This window comes from Salvelinus fontinalis, chromosome 27 (assembly GCF_029448725.1).
Source record: "Salvelinus fontinalis isolate EN_2023a chromosome 27, ASM2944872v1, whole genome shotgun sequence".
In the NCBI taxonomy this organism is placed as follows: Eukaryota; Metazoa; Chordata; class Actinopteri; order Salmoniformes; family Salmonidae; genus Salvelinus; species Salvelinus fontinalis.
In genome coordinates, this window is record NC_074691.1 from 6,743,105 (window position 1) to 6,771,100 (window position 27,996).

At 45.0% G+C, this 27,996-nt stretch overlaps 1 protein-coding gene across 7 annotated transcripts in view; it reads right to left on the minus strand.

The window, feature by feature from the left end:
- Window positions 1-27,996, minus strand: part of arid1b (AT rich interactive domain 1B (SWI1-like)) — a 115,242-nt gene that overhangs the window by 29,813 nt on the left and 57,433 nt on the right. For all 7 annotated transcript variants that reach the window (XM_055884493.1, XM_055884492.1, XM_055884488.1 and 4 more), the window contains 3 exons: window positions 7,416-7,659; window positions 6,433-6,522; window positions 2,650-2,841 (listed from right to left, as the gene is read on the minus strand). In XM_055884493.1, the coding sequence (XP_055740468.1) occupies window positions 2,650-2,841; window positions 6,433-6,522; window positions 7,416-7,659 (526 nt within the window). The remainder of the gene's footprint in view (window positions 1-2,649; window positions 2,842-6,432; window positions 6,523-7,415; window positions 7,660-27,996) is intronic.

Consider the following 27,996-nt stretch of genomic DNA (forward strand, 5'->3'; position numbering starts at 1 on the left):
CATTTGATTTATGCAGCGCGACTTCTCCTTTGCATAGAGTTTTGATCAGGCTGTTGATTGTGGCCTGTGGCATGTTGTCCCACTCCTCTTTTATGGCTGTGCGAAGTTGCTAGATATTGGAGGAAACTGGAACACACTGTCATACACGTCGATCCAGAGCATCCCAAACATGCTCAATGGGTGACATGTCTAGTGAGTATACAGGCTATGGAATAACGGGGCCATTTTCAGCTTCCAGGAATTGTGTACAGATCTTTGTGACATGGGGCTGTGCATTATCATGCGGAAACATGAGGTGATGGCGGCGGATGAATGGCACCACAATGGGCCTCAGGATCCCGTCAAGGTGTCTCTGTGCATTCAAATCGGCATCGATAAAATGTTGTGTTCATTGTCCGTAGCTTATGCCTGCCCATACCATAACCCCACCTTGGAGCACTCTGTTCATAATGATGACGCTCGCCCATACGACACCATAGTGGTCTGAGGTTGTGAGGCCGGTTGGAAGTACTGACAAATTCTCAGACAACATTGGAGGCGGCTTATAGTAGAGAAATGAACATTAAATTCTCTGGCAACACCTCTGGTGGACATACCTGCCGTCAGCATGCGAATTGCTCGCTCCCTCAAAACTTGAGACATCTGTGGCATTGCGTTGTGTGACAAAACTGCACATTTTAGAGTGGCCTTTTGTTGTCCCCAGCACGAGTTGTGCCTGTGTAATTATCAAGCTGTTTAATCAGCTTCTTGATATGCCACACCTGTCAGGTGGATGGATTATCTTGGCAAATGAGAAATGCTCACTATAACAGGGATGTCAACACATTTGAGAGAAATAAGCTTTTTTTCGTGTGCATTTGCACAGTTCTGGGATCTTGTATTTCAACACTTTACATGTTGCGTTTATATTTTTGTTCACTGTATACATCTTTGGGTGTGACACGGATCAGAGACTAGGTAACCCCCCCTCCACCTCCCTGAGTGTCCACAGAAACAGTCTATGGAGTCACAAATAGAACCCTATTCCCTATGAGATGCACTACTTTTGACCAGCGCCCATAGGGATCTGTACTGCTCAGGGCTGTTGCATAGATGCTTATAGATAGTTGTGAAGGGGGCCTCTGTTTTAGTCTTTCTTTAGGGTTTGAGACGTTGGGATTTAGTTATTTGAATTACTGGAGACATGCGGCGTGTCGACAACCCTTTGGTTGACTGGATGAAAGCCTGCTGTGCAGCATTCATCAAGCTACTCTTGTTGTTTCAGCTGAGGAAGAAAACCAACCCAAGAACGAATGTGTGTGTGTGTGTGCCGGGTTGTGTGTACTCATCTGGAGCGGGGGCTCACACACACATTGGGTCATTATGGTAATCCATCTCATGCGTTGTGCCTTTATGATGAATGCGTGGCCGATGTGTGTGTGTTTTCATAGCTCTGGTCCTCGCCCCCACCCGCTCCAGAAGCCTGATTAATTGTCCTTGCTTGTGTGTGTGCGCCACTGCTCTGCTCTGTTGCCCTGCTAGGCCTGGAGTCTGCCTCTGAACACCACACACTAGACCTGGGTTCAAATACTATTTGAAATCTTTCAGATACTTTGAGCATTTGCTTTAACCCCACTGGAGTGCAAGGTTGGAGGGGGTTGGAGTTTTGGGACTATTTCATTTGGTTCCACTGAGCCAGGCAAGCTCAATCAAGCCCAGATAAAGTATTTGAAATGATTTCAAATAGTATTTGAACCCAGGTCTGCTGGATAGCACAGCCAGCCACACAGAAAGAGATGGAACAACTCTCCTCCATTACCCCAGCCCTGACACACACAGAGAGGGGAGGGAGAGTAGAGTATATGTAGAGAATGGAGAACTTGGAGGTTGATTGGAGATTTACTTAGCCCAGCTCTCTCCAACCCTGTAGAAACGTGTTGGAGTTGGGCCATAGGATAGTCATAGCACTGGCACCATTCCACTAGGTGGCAGGTAGCCTAGTGGTTAGAGCATTGGGCCGGTTACCGAAAGGTCACTGGTTCAAATCCCCAACATAACATGAAAAAAATCTGTTGATGTGCCATTGAGCAAGGCACTTAACCCTAATTGCTTATGTAAGTCGCTCTGGATAAGAGCTAAATGTAAATATAGCCTTCTGCTTCAGGGGCGAGAGTGTGTCCCCTTATCCACCCACTAACCCCAGCGGGCTGCTCTTCTCTCATACTGTTAGGAATTTGTATTGTGAATTCGTTAGTCTACTGTATGCATTGTTCTTGTCCTTTTCTTAAACACCATTTTAAATGTGTACATCACACTGCAACACATTTTTCCCAAGTGGACAATAAAGTAAGTTAAGTAAAGATTGAGTCTTTCTAAAGGCCAGACTAGGGTGAAGAAACGGGCTGGACTGTCTTACTGGACACCGACATACTCATCAGTCCCTAGCACGGAGGAAGTATTACCTTGTGGGGAAGTGCCCCTAGATGCTGATCTTAGGTCTGTTTTGCATTTCCCCTACTAAATGGTTAAGGTTAGGATTGGGGGTGGGGAAGCTGATCCTAGGTCTGTTTTGCATTTCCCCTACTAAATGGTTAAGGTTAGGATTGGGGGTGGGGAAGCTGATCTTAGTTTTGTACCTCGGGGAAACTTCACCCTGGAGCGGAATATTACCTTGGGGGCCGTACTGGCTGGTCTGGGATCCGTACGAGGGGCCAGGGCCCCCCTGCTGCTGCTGCTGATAGGAGCCCGGGTGCATGGAGCCCCCCAGGGAGGGGCGAGGGGACACGGGGGGCCCCTGGCCCGACTGCTGGGGGCCAAACTGCTGAGGGCCTGGGGTGTTCCGCTGCATGGCAGGTGGGAACCCTGCAGGGAGGGAAAGGGAGATAATCTTAAAAGCATTCAAATTGAGACCCGAACTAAAGGAAGGTTAGAATGGGGGCACTTAAAAAATAGATATTTCTAATAATCTCTCACAGACTCAATGATATGAGAACCCAATTGTCAATGTTGCAAGTCTGTTCAATTTAAGTGAACTCACTTCAATTGAATGGTAACACATAGCCTTGTCTGTTGAAAAGCACTGCTACAGCGAACGACCAAATAAACATTTAAATTGATCTGAATAGGGCGACAAATATCACAAGAGCTAATACATCCGCCCGGCCACCGCAGAAAAGGTCTCATCTGTTTGAAATTTTAACTTTTCATCTCGCTTGATCAAAACCACATCTAAGGGCATAGTAGTGAGAAAATCATTTGAATACAGTACCTCACTACCACTTCAAGGGATAGTTTACCCAAATTACATATTGTTTCCTTACCCTGTATCAGTGTTTCCGTTAGCCGGTAATAGCCAGCTTTTTCGTAAAAAAAAATGAAAAGACGATAAATAAAATTGCTGCCGGTCAATTGTCCAGGATACATTTTTTTGCCCATTGCGAGATAATCAAATTTATTTATAAAGCCCTTCTTACATCAGCTGATGTCACAAAGTGCTGTACAGAAACCCAGCCTAAATCCCCAAACAGCAAGCAATGCAGGTGTAGAAGCACGGTGGCTAGGAAAAACTCCCTAGAAAGGCCAGATCCTAGGAAGAAACCTAGAGAGGAACCAGGCTATGAGGGGTGGCCAGTCCTCTTCTGGCTGTGCCGGGTGGAGATTATAACAGAACATGGCCAAGATGTTCAAATGTATTTTAGCCTATTAACTGATTGAAATACCAGTTGATGTAGCACGAGAAATGCTGCTACAGCTCATCAAACAGCGATTTGTTGCTGCGGGAGTGAAACATGTGCTTTAATAAGCCCAATCACTGCACAAAAATTCTAAAGGCAATCGAATGTAAAAAAAGAAAAAGAACATTGTCACAATTAAAAAGAGCTAGGCCTACAATTCTTTTTATTCTCAACTGGTGAATTGAAGCACGCTTCCCATTCGCCATTCAAGTGCATTGGCAACTAGGCAGGCTTCAGATTGTCACATTGCAATGAGCTGGAGGCAGTATGCATTTTGAAAACATATACTTAATTGTTTAAAACCTGAACGTTTTACTAACTATTTTGAGGCATGTCTTGCTTCAAAGTAGCCTAGCCAAAATCTAACCAAACGTGCAGGCAATTATTTTAGAAAGACTCCCATATGCCATTGAAACAAGTAGCCTTTTTCGCTCATATTCTTTTGGTTTCCAAATCAACCTTTTCCCCCCATTGTCCAGTAACCAAAGGCACAATCCTAGTCATATTAGCAACCCATGCTAGATGTCGCACATTTAGATATCCTTTCTAAATTTCAACTGATATTTTCATCTCTATCACATGACACCCCTCACAAATGGTGTTTTCCCACTAGTTGCATTATGGAACAAACATAACACAATTAGCGTAGCCTACTGCCTTCCGCGCATTGCTGTGCTTATAACGTGAAGAAACAGTTATTCTAACATAGGCGGCGCGTGGGTTTTACGTTTGGGAAGCTAATTTTCAGCATAAAAATGCACCTTTATATATAAAAAAAAGCATTCCATGCCACCTCACATTCGTAGACCGATGTAAAGATGGTCATAATTTAGGCTAATAATATAACTCAATCAAAAAAAGACTGTTCAATGTAGTACGTAGTGGCATCCAGTAAGCAGGCTATATCACAGGAAAATGTTGGCCTTTCTTAAACAAATTTCATGCAATTCCACTACATTTCAAATGACTGGACACATTAGCAGAATGTTTTTTCACACAAATTACAGGGTAGACTACTCTGGGCCTATGAAAAGGGGAGACAAATAAAATTGTCACCCCAAAACAAACAAAAGTGGCACTGACCCAATGACAAAGACCGTGAATAAGTACACATCAGCACTCTGTTCACAACGTTGACATCAGCCAACCGCTCGCCCACATGACGCCCTATACGTGGTCTGCGGCTGTGAGGCCGGTTGGACGTACTGCCAAATACTCAAAAATTACGTTGGAGGTGGCTTATGGTAGAGAAATTCAATTCCCTTGCAACAGCGCAATTACTGCAATCGGCATGCCAGTTGCACGCTCCCCCAAAAACTTGAGACATCTGTGGCATTGTGTTGTGACAAAACTGCACATTTTAAAGTAGTCTTTTATTGCCCCCAGCACAAGGTGCACCTGTGTAACAATCATGCTGTTTAGTCAGCTTCTTGATATGCCACACCTGTCAGGTGGATGGATTAGTTTAGCAAAGGAGAAATGCTCACTAACAGGGATGTAAACAAATTTGAGAGAAGTAAGGTTTTTGTGTGTATTTAATATTTCTGGGATCTTTTATTTCAGGTCATGAAACCAACACTTTACATGTTGCGTTTATATTTTTGTTCAGAGTAAATGTGATTCCTGGCATTCAGAGCTCTGTGGGTGGACACCCTAATCAGGTTGCGCAACCAATGCATTTGTCCCCGGTAAATGACTTAAATGTTTGTGAATTAAAATGCTCCTGGCCAAATGTCCGGTGCCGAACTTTCCTAACGAAAACCCTGCCCTGTAATCAGTCTATGGACACGGTAAGACAGCAATTAATTTGGGTGAACTATCCCTTTAAGAATTTATTCATAGTCACTACGAGGTCAAAAGGGGAAAAAACATGACTTTCCCCTTCCCTGTGCTTCAACAGCACTCACAAAACCTATTTTAATTGACGCCCCTCCCCGAGCTTGGGCCTTGGAGTGAGTGATCATTTGTATTAATGCCACCACTGTTACAATGATCCCCTTCAGACAGTGAGAAAAAGCTTCTATCTATCTGGCTGGTGAGGTGTTATTTTGACTACTACTCACAAATATGGTTTGATTTGGATCTTTACTACCCCCCCAGCCCCAGTGCTGGACAGCCTCATTGACATGGCCTGACGTCACTGACAACCATATTGGCCGCCGCTGCTGAGAGACACAGCCACATCTGCGTCTTAAATGGTACACTATTCCCTACATAGTGCATTACTTTTGACCAGAGCCCAAAATCATAGCACTATATAGGGAATGGGTGCCATTTGGGACACAGCCAGAGGTCTGGCCCAGTGCTGACAGCAGCCCAGTGGTTTAGAGGCATTGAAGGGAGGCTGATCTATGGCTAATCTGTTGTACTAATGATCCTATGGAAAACACCTGCGACCGAGCAGGGAAATGACTCCTGGAGGGACATAGGTTCACTGGAATACATCATTAGGGAGGGACTAAAGCTTGAGGTGCCCATATTCCGTTCAAATATTTCCATCATAGGGTCAAGATTGTGTACAAGAGGGGACCTCATTTATCAAACCGTCGATGAAATGAAGTGGACGTGCCCAAAAAGCTCCCGTCTTTTGACTTATCCGAGCGTATGTGACTTTGTTTTCGCCGATTCCGCAGACTTCATCGTTCACACGCATGGTAAATATCCTGGAGAGAGGAGGATCGTGGTTCCCAAGGTGATGTGATGTGCAGGAAAATCTCACCTCTCTCCTGAGACATGGGGGACTGGCTCAGGGTGGAATGGGAGCCCACATCAGACATGTTCCCAGGGGTCTGGGGGGCCATCTGGGTGCCTGGGAGAAGAGGGGAGCAAACGTCAGCGGGACACACACACACACACATCCATATCCGTCGTGTTAGTGTGTTGGCCTGAAGAGCAGCAGTGTGTCCAGCAAAACGAACCCCTCTCCCTGGGAGCCGTGTGCCTGGATCCCTTTAATGAGCCCTACAGTATGTGTGCGTGTGCAGCAGTTTCTGTGGCGATGGGATGCAGAGGAGATCACAAGTCCGTTGGTACCTCAGTGTGGGGGCTAATGGCTGACGGCTCTCCCAGTAGGGGTGAGAGTGTGTGTGTAGTGTGTGTAGATGACTAAATAGTCTCCCGTCGACCTCGTTATCACCACCCAGAGTAGCGAGAGAGAAAGGGTCGGGGGTATAAACTGTAACTCTGGCCACAAATAAGGACAAATCTCCCTAAACTAGTCCAGCCTGGCGTCAAACGGGCAACAAGGCGCTGCACTGTGGGAGAGTAATTGTATTACAGTGACTCCGAACTGCTAACATAGTTTAGAAACTATTTTAATGACTGAGGCCTTTGTTTTGGAGCTGAGGCTAGAGCTCCTCCCCAGCTGCCTGTACGGAACCAGACTTCTCTCTTCCACTGTGACTAACTACTATAGAGTCGCTAATGCAAAAGAAGTTCTGAAAGGAGTGCCTGTAATGAGACAAAGGAGGTCTTTTTCCTCCACAGTTGTGTCAGTCATGACAACCAGAGCTGTTCCACTGTGGAGGTCTCAGAACTGCTCTCTGAAATAGAAATGGCTGAAATACTACAAATTCAGTTAGTGTATCAAGCCTGGTAAAATGGCCCTTGTTCCCTGTCTGGAGTGTGATATGTGTGTGTGTGAGATGTGGTATAGTGTTTGAAGGTTACTCCTAGAACTAGGTGCAGGGTTTCGTTCTATACCTGGGACGCTGGCGGGGGAGATTGGCCCGGAGCGTGATTGGCTGGAGCCAACGGGTGATCCCACGGGGGAGGGGGAGGGTCCGCTGCGCAGGCCGGGGAGGCGCGGGGATACGTGGGGTGAGAAAGGCGACCGGGCCGGGTTACTCTGCTCGCCCTGGCTGCTGGTGGACCCCGAAGCGCTGACCGCTGAACTGACGGCCACCTCTGTGCCCGTAGGAAGATCATCTATGGTGCCAGACAGGTCCTGGAACAGATGAGGAGACAAGAGAGGAAGGTTAGTGTGAGGCAAACCAAGGGGAAAGCCAGGGTGGTGTTCACACACACCAAAAGGAAGAAAGAAAAAAAAAACTGAGTGAGCGACTACCTGGATGAGACCAATAACAAATTAGTTTCCGGTTGCAAAACATTTTTAAAATGTGCTCCGTTATGTGCTCTCCATTAACATGACCCAGGAGAAATTCTGACTTCGAGCCAGTCTGCTAAGGTCAAGAACACCTTGAAATACAAATTAAGAATCTCCACCGGTAGGTAGTCAAATCTTTAACAATTACTTGATGACTTGACATAATGTCAAACATAGACGGAGAGACATTGGAGTGTTGGAAATTTCTCTTGAAGTCCAGGAAGGCTTTACCCAATTGAGTTACCGTAAAACCAGGCAGGCGGGCGCATGGTGGAAAATATTCTCTCAGCACTGCAGTCAGGCTAGACTGTCAGTCTGTTCCAAATGGCACCCTATTCCCTACTTTATGAAAAACTAACTGGGCAGAAACAACTCAGGTATTTAGACCAATTTGGCCAAATTACACCCAAGAGAAAGCCATGCCAACGGCGTCAATGTCTTATCAGGAGTGGAGCCAAAGTCTAATAGTGCCAACGAGTTGCCCTCCAAAGTGGCATGGGACCAAGTCATTTGCCTCCCCTCCCACTCAGCTACCGATTCCTGTGGAAACTGTGCAGTCGGTGCTAGGGCTGTGGGATGCGATAGATCCCAAATTAATACAACCACTCGCATCAACAAAAAAAACTGTTAAAAGAAATGAGGCTGATGCAACAGCTCAGAACATTTAGCTTAAAATGTTGATAAACTATTAGGCTATTTCTTCACATTATAAACGCAGGAAATGTGCACACGGCAGTAGGCTATAAGCGTGACTGTTCCAAAATGCAATAAATTAGCTGGAAAACACCACTCTCAAAAGTGACCAGAAATGTGATTATGCATGTAATACTTTACTATAAAAAGGTGCTTTTTTATGGTGAAAATATTCCCCCAAACTCGACACTCACGCTCCACCTATGTATGCCAGTTAGGCTCTACACCCCTTGTAAAGCAGATTAATTTGTCCAGCATCCCGGAGTCACCTCTTCGCTGTTGACGTTGAGACTGGTGTTTTGCGGGTACAATTTAATGAAGCTGCCAGTTGAGGACTTGTGAGGAGTTTGTTTCTCAAACTAGACACTCTAATGTACTTGCCCTCTTTCCCAGTTGTGCACTGGGGCCTCCCACTCCTCTTTCTATTCTGGTTAGAGCCAGTTTGCAGAGTAGTACACAGCACTGTACGAGATCTTCAGTTTCTTGGCAATTTCTCGAGTAGAATAGCCTTCATTTTCTCAGTACAAGAATAGACTGTTTCAGAAGAAAGTTCTTTGTTTCTGGCCATTTTGAGCCTGTAATCGATCCCACAAATGCTGATGCTCCAGATACTCAACTAGTCTAAAGAAGGACAGTTTTATTGCTTCTTTAAAATCAGCAGTTTTCAGCTGTGCTAACATAATCGCAAAAGGGTTTTCTAATGATCAATTATACATTTGGATTAGCTAACACAGCGTGCCATTGGAACACAGGAGTGATGGTTGCTGATAATGGGCCTCTGTACGCCTATGTAGATATTCCATAAAAAAAAATCTGCCGTTTCCAGCTACAATAGTCATTTACAACATTAACAATGTCTACACTATATTTCTGATCAATTTGATGTTATTTTAATGTACAAAAAAAGTGCTTTTCTTTCAAAAACAAGGACATTTCTAAGTGCCCCCAAACTTTTGAACGATAGTGTATATTTACAAAATGACCAAGTAGGTGACCTGGAAGGCAAGACGAATCAAAGTGACATATTCATGTAAGAAATGGTCTGATATCAAACTCCTGGTTCAGAACTCTAGGAGGCATGGTACACAAACGCTGAATCCAATCCAATTCTCTTCTCAATAATAGATGATCAGTATCTCCCCCCTCCTTAGTCCTAAAATGACATTTGTTTTGGACCATTATCATGCACCCGTCTCAGAACAGGAGCATGGGAATAAAACACACATCTATACACTTAAATAGCGAATGGAGGACGCTTTTCCCTTGGTTCATTTTCATGCCAGGTAGGCTATACTCCTGTTGGAAAGCAAAGCAATGTACTTAATATTAGAAAAGTTGAGAAATAAATATAGTAGGCCTAGCCTACAGAAAGCTAATGGGATCCTCCTCTTTTTAATAGAGGCTATTAAGCAATTGCATAGACTCTAGAAATGTTGCGCAACATGAGCTCATGGGCTCTCATGAAGTGTTTGATTTAATTTGACACATTTGCATTGATGTCAATAGTGATTATAGGAACAACAGTACTGAGTACCAGGCAGTTAGCAAGTTTGGTAGGCTACAAATGAGCAGCAGCAGCTTGGAGAAGCCTAATTACTGTGACTAAACCGTCACGTGGAATTTGACTGCGGTCATGACTTGTGACTGCCGGTGTAGTGGTAATACAGTCCCAGCTCAGAGCTAGAGTTGGCGCTTGGCGGACAGGCAGCTCTCACCTACGACCTTTCATTATGACACAATCTGAGGCCATAACAACCACTTAGAATCTATGATCAGTAACTTAACACACACACACACCAGTTAAGACCAACTCGGCATAAAAAAATATATCTTCTGCTATCAATCTTAGCCTACGTCAGCCAATTATACTCGAATGCACCTTACTGTGAAGCGGGATTCTTCTCCTCTCATTTGCACTCCTCTAAAAGCTCCAAATGTGTTCCAAAAGTCTTTCTACTTCACCATCACAGAAGCGGATTGCGTCAGACGCATGGGGGGGTTGGGAATTAGCCCAGAACCCTGGTCAAAAGAACTCAGCCAAGGCCTTCTCTTCGGCATGGGTTACATATTTCCAAAAAAGCCTTTATTTCAAAGTTTGAAAGGCATTGGAGGGCCACTTAAACCTGTTTACATATTCCTCAAGACTTGTGCCGCTTGCATGATTTATGGATATAATTATTCACATTCGTTATGGGCCTCGGCTTACTAAATTGATGAATATAATTATTCAGCCTCATTGGTCTTTCGGGCTTTTACCTCCTCCCTTCCCTCATCCCCCTTTCCACTCTAGACTCTGCAGTGAAATAGGGGAAGGATAAAGAAATGAATGTGGGTTCTCATTGGGGCAGAGAGAGTGAGAGAGACGGGCACAGCAGTAGCGCCCACATGCAGTCAGCTCCTCTCAGTTCACTCTTTCCATGCAGCGTTACCCTCGAGTTTGGGCAGCAGCCATGTAAAAGAAAACACCAACAACAGAGAACCATTAAATTTGCTACAGAAACGCTTACAACTCAACTTTAAAGGAGCTAAGTACACTTGTACCACAGTGCAGAGGAAGTTGCCATTTTGTTTAGCTGCTGAAAATCTGTTTCTTGCTGATTTCCCAGCACTCAGAATGGCTCAGCCTGTGTGTGTGTGTGTGTGTGTGTGTGTGTGTGTGTGTGTGTGTGTGTGTGTGTGTGTGTGTGTGTGTGTGTGTGTGTGTGTGTGTGTGTGTGTGTGTGTGTGTGTGTGTGTGTGTGTGTGCGCTTGTGAATCACCACAGGCAGCAGTGTGGGGGAGTAAGTACATCCAGAACATTACTGTCCTCGCTACTCATACCCTGGCTATGTGGACACGCCGCACCAGGACCAAGGACTTATAATCAAAGACAAGCCTTCCCAAATGGCACCCTATTCCCTATACAGTGCCCTACTTTTGACCAGAGCCCTATGGACCCTGGTCAAAAGTAGTGCACTATAAAAAGGTATTAGGGTGCCATTTGGGACAGACTAGATGAAACCAGGGATGTAAACTAGCTATGACCATGAACACATTCACCAGAGCAGCCGCCATTTTCTTATTTTTCATCCTCCAGCCTTTTGTCCATACAGCTTGATGAAAGAAAAGAGTTTGCCTTTGAAAAATATGCAATTGAGAAAATACTGAAAGCCAAGGAAGGCCAGGGGGACTGCCTGGGCCTCGCCTAGATCTCTCCCCTATCAAAATTGTCCCTGATTGGGCCTCCTGAGAAGCAGTAGGAGGCAGCAGCGGTGGTGGAGGTAGCCCTGAGCAGAAAACGGTGGTGTGTACGCACACAGAGACATTCACAAGACTGATGAGGGGAATCAGACTCTCCCCTACTGTGAAATCTGACAATCTGAAAGGAGCGCTGGCGTATTAGGTTTGATAAGCGCTCTCTGGAGGCTGTGTGTGTGTGTGTGTGTGTGTCTGGAGACGGTGGGAACGTGCCTCTGTGCGGAGTGATGGATGGGGGATTAGACAGACAGCCTCTAGAGGGGAGGGCACGCACACACAGACAGACACACACACACACACACACTCTCTCTGGGATGAGGAAGAGGCACAGTCATGCCATGTTCAAAAGAGGACTGACTGGCTATTCTTCTGAGGATAACTTTAGATGAGTTCAGAAGAAACAGCAAACTCAAGCACTGGTGCAGAATGGTAATGTGAACAAGAGCGAGCTTTTGTGTGTTTTAGTGTATGTGATGTGAACAGATGACAGAGAGAAAGAGAGAGGATGAGGTTCTTCCTCAGTCTTCAGCACGCTGAAAAAACAGTTCATATGCACACTGACTGCACCTTCCAAAGCATACTCCATAAGCACTGCCTTAGCAATACCATAATAAAAAAGGATCAATTGAGAGGGGGCTGATATAGAACCTTGTGGTACGCCTTATCTTTCTCCCCTCTCATCCTGTCTGCTATTTAGCCCAAGGGTTAGTGTGATGAGTGAGTCACTCTCTTTCCCGCCATCACAACACAAAAAACGCACGCACGTACACCCCCCCGGGGAAAACTCTCACATTCATCCCCAATTAAATATTGACAGCCAACAGAGGCTTTTTGTGGTGTCATCGTTTTGTGGTGTCACCGTTTCAGACGGCGCCCATCACCGTGGCTCTGGATGCCCCGGTCTCTGTGGAGATATTGCGGGCAGGCTAGAGCCAATCGGCTCCGGGCCTGAATTAGCCAACCACCAATGAGGAATGGGGATGGTGTCATAAGGAAAAGAGAAGAGAGGCTTGGGGGAAGGAATAGTTGCTAGCAATAGAATGAAACGAACCCATCCCAAGGAGTTCTCTCGGAGGAGTTGAGGAGAGAGGCATCAGCATTTGCAATCATGAGTAGCAGTCAGACGACAAACATGCAGGGCTGTGCTGGGAAATAATTGAGACTTAATGATAGCGTTTAAGAAATAGTGGGGAACGGGGACAGCAGCAATCTCACTGATTTCTCTAAGGGTGCCTGTGTGTGATTGAGGCTGGGCGCGTGTGTAAAAACCAAATATAGCTGAGCAGTACAATTAAAACAATATATTCCTCATTTGGCTTGAATAGAGGTGCGGGAAATGTTTGAGGGAGAAGGGAGTTTGTGTAGAATAGATTTACCAATACGATCTGGAACAAAGGAAGAAAGCGAGGAACACAAAAATAAAAACACGCTGGCGAATTTGAAACCTGTCCAAGACTTTCATTATCTTTGATGGCGTAGATGAAAAAAAAGCACAATTTAGTCAGCATAATTGCCTTCTCCCTTCGCTCTCTCTTCCTCCTGCTAATCAATGCGTGAGGGAGGGACAAGACAGAGAGCGAGAGAGAATGAGAGCGAGAGAGATGGAGGGAGCAGCAGACGTCACCACTGGCTGCCTGATCCTGATCCCGCCACGGCAGTTGGCACGGAGCCAGCTGGCGCCTTTGTCTGCCACCGTGGTAACCGGCAGTGGCAACGGTTAGTGCCAGTCTGGTGATAGACAGGCAGGTGCAATGACTGCCCATATTCTAGTCTGCGTCCCAAATGGCACCCTATTCCCGATTCAGTGCCCCACTTTTGACCAAGGCACTATATCGGGATTAGGCTATTTCGGGCACTATATAGGGAAAAGGACGCTACTTGGGACGCATCCCTAGTCCCCATCATGGCCCATTCCTCCGTTTATCAAAAGGTCTAGACTATGATATAATATGCCACACACAGAACCTATAAATCTACCACCCCACACACCCAGCCACTATAGGAGGATGAAGAGACGAGCCCGTGTGACTGTATTCTAGTGATACTCCTCTAGCAGGACCAACCCAACAGGTCCACATTGTTCCTGACTACTGGAAACCAAGCATGTATGTTGACTTCATGTTCGATCATTTTGCCCATGGACACATTTCCGTTTGCAGCCCATGGCCGTATTCATTAGACACCGTAAGGAAGAAAACCAACACACTGGGTGCGACTAGCTGAACTTAACTTGTTGCAAAACATTTTGCTATGGTGTACACTATTGAATACAACCCATGTTGTGAAATGGACTGGATGTTTAATTTGACCCAGAGCTGGAATCTCCCTGGACACCTTTTGTTCTTGGTTTATTCTCATGGTGACGCAGTACGGTGAGGAAAAAGGGCTAGAGAAAGAGTGAGAGAGAATGGGAGAGAGAGTGAGAGAGAGGAGGGGGTTGAGGACACACTCCACCTCAAGAGCATCACTTCTGCTCTGAATGAAAGAGGCTTTGCTTTGAAATGGAAACTACTGGCTCAGCAGATGCTTTGAGAGATGAGATTGGTAGAAAGATGAGACAGAGAGAGAGAGAGAGACGGGCAGAAAGATGAGAAAAGAAAGAGAGGGTGGGGGGTTGGATAGACTGCAGGTAGAACAGAGAGTAGCTGGTTTGAGAACACACTTCTCATCCTAGGTTTTAGAGAGAGCGTGTGAGAGTGAGAACGTGTGCTAGACAGATAAAGCTGACGGCGGAACACACAGCCTGCATCCCAAACGGCACCCTATTCCCAACATAGTGCACTAGTACCGTCATTGTGTAGGCCGTCATTGTAAATAAGATTTTGTTCTTAACTGACTTGCCTAGTTAAATAAACGTTAAAAAAACCTATAGGCTCTGGTCAAAAGTAGTGCACTATATAGGAAATAGGGTGTCTGACCCGCTAATCTGATCTCTGGTTAAAAAAAACAACAAAAAAAACATCTTAATCTTCACTTTCCAGTGCAATGGCATGGGCCCTCTGTAGAGAGTCGTCTCACCCCATGGCAACATCTCATTGGCAGACTCACCTGTCTGTCAAGAGTCCGGAAGGGGACAGTCTTAAAAATTCTGAGAATACGGTGTGTAAACGGAGGTAGATTCTCCCCCCACACGCAATTTATACTGGCGCGAATGTGATCAACGTTCACCCTCGTCAGACTGCTCTAAACTCTAATTCACATAAGCGAGGGTACTTAGTTGTCCCGCATCTCCCCGATATAAATAACCATTTAGGAGACTTGGGGTGGGAGGGTTACTTTTACTGAGAAATATAAGTTGGCTAACTGGGCTATCTGCATTGTGTCCCGCCACCCACCACCCGCCAACCCCTCTTTTACGCTACTGCTACTCTCTGTTCATCATATATGCATAGTCACTTTAACCATATCTACATGTACATACTACCTCAATCAGCCCGACTAACCGGTGTCTGTATGTAGCCTTGCAACTGTATATAGCCTCGCTACTGTTATTTTTCATTGTCTTTTTACTGTTGTTTCTATTTCTTTACTTACCTATTGTTCACCTAATACCTTTTTTGCACTATTGGTTAGAGCCTGTAAGTAAGCATTTCACTGTAAGGTCTACCTACACCTGTTGTATTCGGCGCACGTGACAAACTTTGATTTGATACCAAATTTAAAGCTGTGTCATTGATCATTTCAGTATATGTCTATACAGCTTAAACCAAGCCATGCCTCTAAGGCTAAATAATGGATAGAAATACTGCTTCAATCCTGTAGTAGTCTGTGCACAACCTTACCTCCAACAACTAATGTTTCATCTCACAATGCAGTCTACGATCTAACAGCACAGCACCTTGAGTGCTAATGATATAAAGATCAAGAAATGGTGGGGAGGGAGTCTTTCCCTCTAATTCTTCACGTACGCACACAGCGGGTAAAAACAGACAGGCCCTGTGCTGCTTTTCCACCTCAGCGCTGTGGCGGGCTTGATGAGCTGTCGCTGAACGGAGCTTGGCTCCCTGTAGAAGCTCACAGAAGAGAGGAGAGCAGAGCAAAGAGAGGAGGAAAGAAGGAGAGCAGAGAGCTGAGGAAAGCAGTATAGAGGAGAGGAACACTGCACTCCCATCCTCTCTCCCCCATCTGCCCCTGGGACCCAGGCCAACCAATGGCAGCGCGGCAGCCCATCCCCCACCCCCTGCCAACTGCTCAGCCAACCAGCTCCCAGCTCTGCCTGCCTCGGCAGCACACACCCCCACCTCTCTCTCTGCCTGCTTTAGTCTTCCTTCCTCCTCCCTCTCTCTCTCTCATTTTCCTCTCGCTCATTTTCCGTCCCCCTTGTGCGCATTCTAATTATGGGGAGTGAGCCGCAGCGCACGAAGGAGAGAGAGAAGAATCAAAGGCGCTAAGGAGAGAAAGGAGAGGAGAAATGAGAGCGAGAGGATACATTGTAGGGCTCAAGAGAAACACTCTCCTTTCAGCCTGCAAGTAAATTAGAATGCAGTGTGTGTGTGTGCGTGCGTGTGTGTGTAGGGAAACACACACACACTGCATTCTAATTTACACCCTGCATTCCCACACTCCCCTTCACTCCCCCAAATACCATAGCCCCACTATCAAAGCACGGGCACAGGGGAGAGGACGGGAGCCCAGACATTGAAAGAGGAGAGAAAAAAATTCAGAAGATGGAAAAGAGAAAAAAAAGAAGGGAGAAAATGAATGTATGTGTAAAGGGGAATGGAAACAGCAGAAAGAACAAAAATCATTGAGGAATGGGAAAGAGGGAGGGGGAGGCTGGTTGTTTCAGAGGGGGAGGCTGGTTGTTTCAGAGGGGGAGGATGGTTGTTTCAGAGGGGGAGGCTGGTTGTTTCAGAGAGCAGGATGTAGCTAATGAACAGCAGACGAAGACAGAGCAGAGAGACGAAGGAAATCACAGACTGCAGGCTTTTTGCGTTCTCTTCCCGCTCTACTCTGCTATAATCTTTCAAACTCTGCAGCCTCCCCCTTGCCTTGCTGGTTTATTTATTGCGGTGCATTTTTCTGCCTCTGAAACGAGTTCTGGGCTCAAAGCCCCCACTAGACCTTTTAATCATCTTATGCCTCATATTCTCTGTTGGTTCTCGCTCTCGCTCCTCTCCAACTCACTCTTTGAGCTGCACTCGCTCCTATTCTCCCACAAGTAAACATTAGTCAGTTCTATTGTTTTGTAATACAAATATTTCTCTTTCTTTAACCTACCGTTTTCACAAAATGGGCTCTGGATAGAGAAAGATAACAGCGTGGGCAAATAAAAACACACCAAGAGGCACTGCCTGTCTCTCTCTGTGTGTGTGTGTGTGTGTGTGTGTGTGTGTGTGTGTGTGTGTGTGTGTGTGTGTGTGTGTGCGTGTGTGTGTGCGTGTGTGTGTGTGCGTGTCGCATTTCCATCTACGTGGGCTGGTACCCGTGTCTCACTGGGCCCTGGCTCCAGAGGTCCTGCTCGAACTTGGAGCCAAGGAAAAGTCCTGGGTACTTTTCAGCTGGCACTTACATAACGACTTCACAAAGCAACAGTCTTCATGATGCAGCGGTTGTTGATTCCGTTCGCCCCAAGTCTTTAGTGTCACACTCCTGATGGAAACACGATTACACTAGAGCTTACATGAACATAAAACACTGACGACACCCTAGTGTGGGGCTAAGTCCCCCCAAAAAAGCACCAACCTACACAAATCTGGGGCTCCTAAAGCCTTTTGTAGCTCCTGATTGGCTCTGCTGCTAGAATCTGGTGATGGTGCTAGTGAATATTGTGGCAACCACTATATCACACACACAGTGGATTCCATAATTTGTCTCTCAGTGTACTAGTAACACGACTGATCTGGTGTTATTGTAGATGCTCTTCCCGATAAGGGATTCCTTTGAATTTCAGTTAACCCAGTGGCCGTGTCCGACTACCCATACTAGCGTACTACATACTTAAAATGGCATACTATGTACTAATCATCACATACTATTTAACATGTACCGTTTAGTGAAAAAGCGTAAAGCGTGCCACGGCCGCAACACAGTAGCGGCTCCTGATTGGCTGAGTGAGTGGGGCGGGGCCGAGTGCGGGTGGATTTTTCCCAAATTCAACAGACATGCGTTGCATTAACCAGCCGGATAACAGCTCATTTCCAATTCAATGAACGTCTTTCAACTCTGAACAGAGGAGGAATGGAGTTATAGGCTTACTCAGGCTGGTTATAGGCAGACTATCACATTCAACCTAAACCGGAGCCCATCTATCCTATTTATGAAGGACTGAAGACAGAAACAGATCCTTTCGTTCCATTTCCATATACAGTATTTATTTTGGGAAACCAAAGGTCTAAAACATACAGTACCAGTCAAACCTTTGGACACACCTACTCATTCAAGTGGTTGTCTTGATTTTTTACTATGTTATACATTGTAGAAGAATAGTGAAGACATCAAAACTATGAAATAACACATACGGAATCATGTAGTAACCAAAAATGGGTTAAATCAAAATATATTTGAGATTTGAGAATCTTTAAAAGTAGCCAGCCCTTGATGACAGCTTGCACACGCTTGGCATTCTCGCAACCAGCTTCATGAGGTATCCAAAAAAAAAATCGAATCAAATTTTATTTGTCACATACACATGGTTAGCATATGTTAATGCGAGTGTAGTGAAATGCAGTAATAAGGTAGTCACCTAGAATGCATTTCAATTAACAGGTGTGCCTTATTAAAAGTAAATTTGTGGAATTTTTTTCCATCTTAATGTATTTGAGCTAATCAGTTGTGTTCAAGTAACAGACATCCCAACATCAACTGTTCAGAGGAGACTGCATGAAATCAGGCCTTCATGGTCAAATTGCTGCAAAGAAAACACTACTAAATGGACACCAATAATAAGAAGAGACTTGCTTGGGCCAAGAAACACGAGCAATGGACATTAGACCGGTGGAAATCTGTCCTTTGGTCTGATGAGTCCAAATTTGAGATTGTTGGTTCCATCCGCTGTGTCTTCGTGAGACAGAGTAGGTGAACGGATGATCTCCACATGTGTGGTTCCCACCGTGAAGCACGGAGGAGGAGAGATGGTGCTTTGCTGGTGACACAGTCAGTGATTTATTTTGAATTCAAGCATGGATACCACAGCATTCTGCAGCAATATGGTTTGCGCTTAATGGGACTATCATTTGTTTTTCTGTAGGACAATGACCCAACACACCTCCAGGCTGTGTAAGGGCTATTTGACCAAGAAGGAGAGTGATGGAGTGCTGCATCAGATGACCTGGCCTCCACAATCACCCGACTTCAACACAATTGATATGGTATGGGATGAGTTGGACTGCAGAGTGAAGGAAAAGCAGCCAACAAGTGTTCAGCATATATGGGAACTCCTTCAATACTGTTGGAAAAGTGATCTAGGTGAAGCTGGTTGCAAGAATGCAAAGCTGTCATCAAGGCAAAGGGTGGCTACTTTGAAGAATCTCAAATATAAAATATATTTTCGTTCATTTAACACTTTTTTGGTTACTACATGATTCCATATGTGGTATTTTATAGTTTATGTCTTCATTATTATTCTGCAATGTAAAAAATAAAGAAAAACCCTTGAATGAGTAGTTGTCCAAACTTTTGACTGGTACTGTATATCAATTAAACACTTTTCAAACTACTTGGCCTACAATTAAACACCACAGCAAAAGCTTCGCTATTCGTCATATTACCAATTAAGTAGCCTAGTTTCGTTGTTTGGCTACTTGAAGAGAACTAGGGCCTATAACGCACAGCCCACCTCGGCATCTGCAGTGTGGAAAAGTGTGCATCGATTTCTACTAGAAGAAGAGCAGAACATCCTGGCATTTAAACCATACTCAAGTTTAAAAAATGCACATACTCCATTTTCGCATACTGAGAACGCATCATGTGTGATTGCGTCGTTTCCCGTTATTCGTGGATTTCGGTAGCACACCCCATATCTAAACTGATCAGCTGTTGTCAAAGCCGAAAAGAGTATGATATCGGGGCAATGGAACTACACTGGATTTTCTAAATGTCGCATACTATTAAAAAAGAAAATGCGCACTCTCAAACGGCCTATTTTAGGACGCAAGTATGGGTATTCTGACAACGCTGGTGTTCAGGGTGTCATTCCTTATTTAGGCACCAGCATCGCCATCAGCCCCTGGTGCAGGGGAAGTATTATCCGTGTGCCTTGAGTGTGTTTGATTGGAATGTGTACACTTGCGAGTAGTGTAATTAATAGCCGGCCGTGTTGGATCATCCCCGTAATAAAGGGAATTTGAAATATACCCCCCCCCCCCCCCACTCGTATATATTTAAAATCAGCCAGTCTTTTTAAATAAAATAATAAAATAATACAAATAAAATAAACGTGGTCAGCCTCCTGGAGGTAAATGGGCCTCTCTTTTATTCGTGGTCTTTTCTTAGGCCTTAACGAAGGATGAGTCCCAAATGGCACCCTCTTCAATATATAGTGCATTACCTTGGATCAGAGCCCTATGGGCCTAGTTAAAATATAGTGCACTTGAAAAGGGAATAGGGTGCTATTTGGGATGCAGCCCAGGCCGCAGAGGTTTAAGGACGGGGAGGCAGCAAAAGGAACCCTGTTGTTGCTGTGTGGTTGTGATGTCGGCTCTGCGTGGTTACAGACACATGCTAATGGAGCTAGCGCTAGAAACCAAAGCCAGGCTCACTAAGCCTCTCTCCTGCTGAGATACACACTAATACCTCATGCAGACTCCCAACTACCTGCCACATAGGTTTCACTCATTATTTACACTGATTGATGCGTGTGTAGCTGGTCCCCATAAGGAAAATTGCTATTTTAGGGGGGGGGTTGGGGTTAAGGTTCAGGGGTTAGGGAAAATAGGATTTTGAATGGGAATCAATTGTTTGGTCCCCACGAGGATAGTAAAACAAACGTGTGTGTGTGTGTGTGTGTGTGTGTGTGTGTGTGTGTATATATATGTGTGTGTGTCAGAGAGAAAGATGGCTAATGATGTATGTCCTTATTTTCCTAGACCCTCTTACGCTTTCAGGACACACACACACACACGATTCCCCTTAGACAGTATAGACTTTGTCCCACTATGTTTAAAATAGCTAGGACAAAGGCCTACTGGACAACACAGAGTCGCAAGAACAAGGCTACCCCTTTAATACAGAAACATACTTTCTCCACCAGCTCAAACAAATCTACATTTACTGGCAAAAGTCCCTCTCGTCGCCACTATTTAACCAGACAAGTGGTGCATCTCTGATCACCAATAATAATAAATACTGAACAAAAATATAAACGCAACATGTAAAGTGTTTGTCCCATGTTTCATGAGCTGAAATAAAATATCCCAGAAATGTCTTAAACGCACAAAAAGCATATTTCTGTTTACATCCCCGTTAGTGAGCATTTCTCCCTTGCCAAGATAATCCATCCACCTGACAGGGGTGGCATATCAAGAAGCTGATTAAACTGCATGATCATTACACAGGTGCTGGGGACAATAAAAGGCCACTAAAATGTGCAGATTTGTCACTACACAATGACATAGATGTCTCAAGTTTTGAGGGAGTGTGCATTTGGCATGCTGACCGCAGGAATGTCCACCAGAGCTGTTGCCAGAAACTTGATTGGCTGGGCCTGGCTCCCCAGTGGGTGGGCCTATGCTCTCCCAGGCCCACCCATGGCTGTGACCCTGCCCAGTCATGTGAAATCCATAGATTAGGGCCTAATGAATTTATTTCAATTGACAAATTTCCTTATATCAACTGTAACTCCGTAAAATAGTTGAAATTAATGCGTTTACATTTTTGTTCAGTAATAGTTCCTTAATTCCTTAAGCCGTTTAAATGTGGCACGGTTGGATGTGGGGTGATGTAGTGAAGAACGCGTGGGCCACTTGGCTCAAGGGTGTGACAGTAAGAGCCTTTGCTCCATTTCTCTCTCACAGACAGACACACCACACAGTTTGAGTGTCTGCTCCGGCAGAATGAGAGAGCAATAGTCATTAGTGGATGTGATATGCGGGCAAAGATATGCATGCCCTGTCATGTCGGTGGGCTGCCTCTCCTCTGCCTCTCTCATGCTGCTTTCTGACAAATAAGGGCAGTGTGGACAGGACCCCACATGTACCTCTAACACACACAGTGTATGACAGTAATCCCCTCTTGTGGGTGACTGTCTGCCTCCTGCCCTTCCATCAGCAGGGCTCTATGTCCCGTGGGGCGCTTGTCATCCTGTGTGTGTGTGTGTGCGGTGTGATGTGCGATGTGTCAAAACGACAGAGGGATCACCTACAGGGGGGGGGGGGGGGGGGGGGGGGGGTAACGTGCCTCGTATTCAGACAGAACTGGCAGATTTCCCCCCGCTGAACAGACACGTGTCAAACAGAGCCCGTGTCCTAAATGGCTCCCAATTCCCTTTATAGTGCATCACTTTTTTGTTTTGTTTACCAGGGCCCAGTAGTGCACTATAAAGGGGATCGGGTACCATTTGGGGCAGAGTCGGAGACAGAAGAGCCCATTTTGTCTGGGCTCCATAGGGAACACCTGGCTGACTGAGAAGAGAGGACAGTGTTAGGATAGGTGCCCATGGCTACTCATTTACCTCAGCTTTAGAATGGAACTGGAACGGCTGTGAGCAGTATCAGTGATAAAAGCTCATTTCACAGCCATCGCTGCTCTGGGAGGGGCAGGGCAGGGCTGTAAAAGTCTATGGGAGGAGACTGAGGAGATAAAGGAACAACGCAGTGCACACAAAAATCGTCTGTTTGCAGGGCGGCGTTGGTGATTCTGGAGAAATTAAGCCGTATGGGAGAAATCAGGGCCGATGCGAGCTGGACAGGGCTCAGCATTAACGCTTGTTCTTCTTGCCTGGGGCAAGTAAAAATACATGTCGGACCAGCAGGTTTTAAGTTGCCCGAATGGACAAGTACAAAATATCACGCCCCCCCCCCAAAAAATCACAATAACAAACTAGGCTACTACGACCAGAATTGGATCAAAAGTGTTCTCCGGATGCAATGTGTTTCACACTGTGATCCCAATCTCTGCAGAGCGCATCGGAGCAGAATTATTACAGGCCCGCATTGACAGGCACGAGCGGTCTTTCAATCATGCAGTCGCAAGATGCATTTTGAGATCAAAACGAGGCTACAGCAAACATTTGTTGGTATTAATTACCAGTTAGTATGTTATTTGCCCAGTTAGTTAATCCTGGAAAAGTCATGGTGTGTGCATTACCCGTGTGTGTTACCAGTTACCAGTGTTACCAATTATTCATCCCCCTTGGTGTTTTTCCTATTTTGTTGCATTACAACCTGTAATTTAAATAGATTTTGTATTTGGATTTAATGTCATGGACATACACAAAATTGTTTAAATTGGTGAAGTGAAATGGAGAGAAAAAAAATCTAAAAATGTCTAAAAGTGGTGCGTGCATATGTATTCACCCCATTTTCTATGAAGCCCCTAAATAAGATCTGGTGCAACCAATTACCTTCAGAAGTCACATAATTAGTTAACTAAAGTCCACCTGTTTGCAATCTAAGTGTCAAATGATCTGTCACATGATTTCAGTATATATACACCTGTTCTGAAAGGCCCAAGAGTCTGCAACACCACCAAGCAAGCGACACCATGAAGACCAAGGAGCTATCCAAACAGGTCAGGGACAAAGTTGAGGAGAAGCACAGATCAGTGTTGGGTTATAAAAAAAATATCCAAAACTTTTAACATCCCACGGAGCACTATTAAATCCATTATTAAAAAAGGGAAAGAATATGGCACCACAACAAACCTGCCAAGAGAGGGCCACCCGCCAAAACTCACAGACCAGGCAAGGAGGGCATTAATCAGAGGCAACAAAGAGACTGAAGGAGCTGCAAAGCTCCATATCTGTCCATAGAACCACTTTAAGCCATATACTCCACACAGAGCTGGGCTTTACGGAAGAGTGTCCAGAAAAAAGCCATTGCTTAAAGAAAAAAAATAAGCAAACACGTTTGGTGTTTGACAAAAGCATGTGGGAGACTCCCCAAACATATGGAAGAAGGTACTCTGGTCAGATGAGACTAAAATTGAGCTTTTTGACAAGAAAAAAGCTATTTCTGGTGCAAACCCAACACCTCTCATCTCACAGAGAACACCATGAAAACATCCCCACAGCATGATGCTGCCACCACCATACTTCACTGTGGGGATGTTTTCATCGGGAGGGGCTGAGAAACTGGTCAGAATTTAAGGAATGATGGATGGCACTAAATACAGGGAAATTCTTGAGGGGAAACCTGTTTCAGTCTTCCAGAGATTTGAAGACTGGGACAGAGGTTCACCTTCCAGCAGGACAATGACCCTAAGCATACTGCTAAAGCAACAATCGAGTGGTTTAAGGGGAAACATTTAAATGTCTTGGAATGGCCTAGTCAAAGCCCAAACCTCAATCCAATTGAGAATCTGTGGTATGACTTAAAGATTGCTGTACACCAGCGGAACCCATCCAACTTGAAGGAGCTGGAGCAGTTTTCCCTTGAAGAAAGGGCAAAGATTCCAGTGGCTAGATGTACCAAGCTAATAGAGACATACCCTAAGAGACTTGCATCTGTAATTGTTGCAAAAGGTGTCTCTACAAAGTATTGACTTTTGGGAGGTGAATAGTTATGCACGCTCAAGTTCTGTTTTTTTGCCTTATTTCTTGTTTGTTTCACACCAAAAAATATTTTGCATCTTCAAAGTGGTAGGCATGTTGTGTAAATCAAATTATACAACCCCCCCAAAATCTATTTAAATTCTTGTTGTAAGGCAACAAAATAGGAAAAACGTCAAGGGGGGTGAATATTTTCGCAAGCCACTGTAATCCTGGCAGTTACAACATGTTCTTAGAATAGCCTAATTGACAAGTAACTCCTATGGTGTCAAGAACACTGCGTATTTTAACCATATGTTAACCCTTATGAGTCAACCTGCGCATCACTAGTGTACAGGGTTCACAAAAGCCAAGGCTAAGAGTGTTTACTGTAGGAGCCGTAGAACAGAACACACGAGGGAGAGAGGAGAAACAAACCTGGAGGATACAGGGCGTACAAGGGCAACGCGTCAGCAGAAACTCCTAGTATGGATGTAGGAGTGTGTGCTTATGAAAGAGTGATCGAGAGACAGAACGAGAGAGAGAACGAGAGAGAGCAAGGGTTGATGAGACAAGAGGAGCAGAAACACATTAGTGGAAACCAAGGCTGTTCTCAGGGCAGGCAGACCTGGTTGTAAGCTAGATATGTTTGAGTCGTGTTGGGGACAATTTTAGCTAACCCGAACCCCTTTCCTAACCTGCCACGTTAATTCCCCTAACCTGCTATGAAAAGTCACTTCTGCTAGTCAAAACCCGACAGGCCTCCCCTGAGAGCAGTCTGAGTATCCACTAATGCAATACAGCATTAGAGGGCTGAATGCGTCACCATTTCCATCCCAGCACCCCACCACTGTTCTCTTCCGTACTCAGACTCGGCAGTAGTTTCCCCTCATCGCCACTGATCTCCATCTGGGCCAGGTGCATCCCAAATGGCACCCTATTCCCTATATAGGGCACTGCTTTTGACCAGAGCACTATTGCCCCTGATCAAAAGTATTGGACTATATAAGGAACTGTGTGCCATTTTGGTGCACTGTTTACCCTCATAAAATATTTGGGCCTCTATGCCATTTCCTTTGAAGTGAGCTCGCATAGACGTAAGTCTGTTTTGTCAATATGGTGTAAAAGGTGGACACTGGTGGCTTCTATGCGTGTGGCTAGCAAGACTCATTCAAAATGCAGATCCTCACAGATGAACCTCCGCTTCAGAAAAACCTCTGGCTAGTTACACTCTGATCAATCAAATCTGTAGTTATTCAGGTGTCCTGAATAAAGTACTGCATAGGATACACTTTCACCCATGGCTGTGTCCCAAATGGTGTCCTATTTCCTGTATAGTGCGGGAATTAGGTGTCATTTGGGACGGGCTTCAACGGTACCCGTAGTGTTAGGTGCCCTGAATAAGAGCAGCTTAGGCTACACTTTCTCCCATGTTTGGTGCATTGTTCACTGGGTGAGAGAAGTCTTCCGAGTTCTTCAGCTGATCTCTCATCACGGGCCTTCAAAGGCCTCTTCTATCCCTTTCATCTATTTCTCCGAAGTCAGCTTAAGATGGGAGATTGATTAGTCATCCTTAACTGTAAGCTCGCCTGGAGTGATCATCAGATCCATTAGGGGAAAGAAACATTATTTCTCATCTACTTTGTGAGAGGCATTGGGAGTTCGCGCTGTACGCCGTTGTTCCAAATGGCCTCCTGTTCCCTAATATAGTCCCTATGGGCCCTGGTCAAAAGTAGTGCAATATATAGGGAATAGGGTGCCATTTGGAGAACATACTGGGCTACATCCCATGCTTCCACCAGTCTGTCTTTATGAAGAGGCCAGAGTAGGCATAAAGCAGGCCTGGTGACATTCAGGTTGGCTGAAGGGCCTAGCAGGATGCAAATGCACTTAGTGCTGAGAGACTATCAGTCACTCAGTGAGACAAGCCACTCTGTACCCTCTCTCCACTGGATTAGTGGCTACTGCTGCCTGCCTTCATAAAACAGAGAAGCACCGTGTCGGCGTCCCAAATGGCACCCTATTCCCTAATCAAAAGTAGTGCCATTTGGGACACAACCAGAAGGAAACAGAGGAGTAATTCACTTAGATCCATCTGGCCTCACTCGGCTCCCTCCCATAGAGAACCAGGTGCTGTTGCCAGACATTTCTTCCACCATTAGTTTATACTTAGACACCACTAGTAAATAAAACGATCCATAATCCTTCATCATACTAGGAATGGGACGGGGCTTTTTCTTGAACAAAAAAGGCAGGTTATTGGTTGGTGGGGCAAAATGCCACCGGCTTATAACTAAAGCGGCCATGTTTAAAGTGGCTATGTAGACACCGCAATCTAGCCAAAATGACAGTTGCTGCCTAGAAACATGTTCTATTTTATGGTCAGCGTTTCAGATTGAAGCATATTTTATACTGGCAGCTCACCCACGTGACACTTCCATCATGTCTTGTGTCAATGGTCGTAACTCTTGTTGTGGGCTAGATCCACTATCCAGCTCTGTTAGTTCCAATCAACTATTTCTCCAAAAGGTGTGGCACATCTATTCCATCATGGTCATTGATGGTAACTCTCTAGTAAGGTGAACGGCAACATCAATTGTTACAGCTCTGTATGTAAACGCTTCATGACCTGTCTATTGTTATCACATGCAAAATAGAGCACTGAGAGGTAAGAAAACCAGTCAGGCTGTGAAACAAACTCACAGTACTACTTGCAAAACTCAGACACTACTATGACACGCAGACACACACACAGTGGTCCAGCGCTCGAGCTTGGTGCCCGAGCTCGGTGTCTGAAAGCCTACCTACCGCATGTGTCTGATAGCCCAGAGCAGTGCTGCGTAGTACGGTATCTAGTTCTAATACGGTATCAAAGTGACACTTCCTGGATCCTGGTTTTGTAGGCCAAGAACGAATCTCAAATTTGCATCAAAGAAATGTAAGATATTAAAATGTATACGTGTTTCCGAGTGAATTTACCTCCCATATGCCAGTTTTATAATTATTTGATGGCCAAGAAGAAGCACAAAGTCAAAAAGTTAGAACACACATGAACTACAACTACTGATTCCCACTAGCTGTATAAGTCTCACTTGAGACAGCCTGCCTGTCTTTCATTTATTTTTACTGGTTGGCAACGTTTAGTAAAAAATAAATATATGTATAAAAAAAATCATATAAAACAAATGGCCTGTAATTAACAGGTTCTTACCCTCCTGTGAGTCCTCAACTCGAGCAGGCACGATCCAGCATACTAACACTGTCGGCGAAGTGTCTTACTTCTTCAGCTTCAAATATTTTAATTAAAAGGCATTGAGTATGAGCAAATTTGTAGACAAATACAATTTTATATATCTTACATTACCTTGTCGTGAATTTGTTTATATAATCTTGAAGCCTAGTCAAGAGATTATGGGACACGACCGGGAAGTATGACGTAGGAACCAGGGGTGGAAATTAACACCCGCCCAAGACGGGTAGATTGGCAGTTGAGAATGTCTATTTCACCAGCCACCTAGGCAGGTGGTCACACAGAGAATTTGGGAACATTTTTTTTATCTGAAGGCCAAATTGACAAGAAAGGCTACTAAAGTGTGAATTTGTCCTTGTGTTTCTTGTCCAGT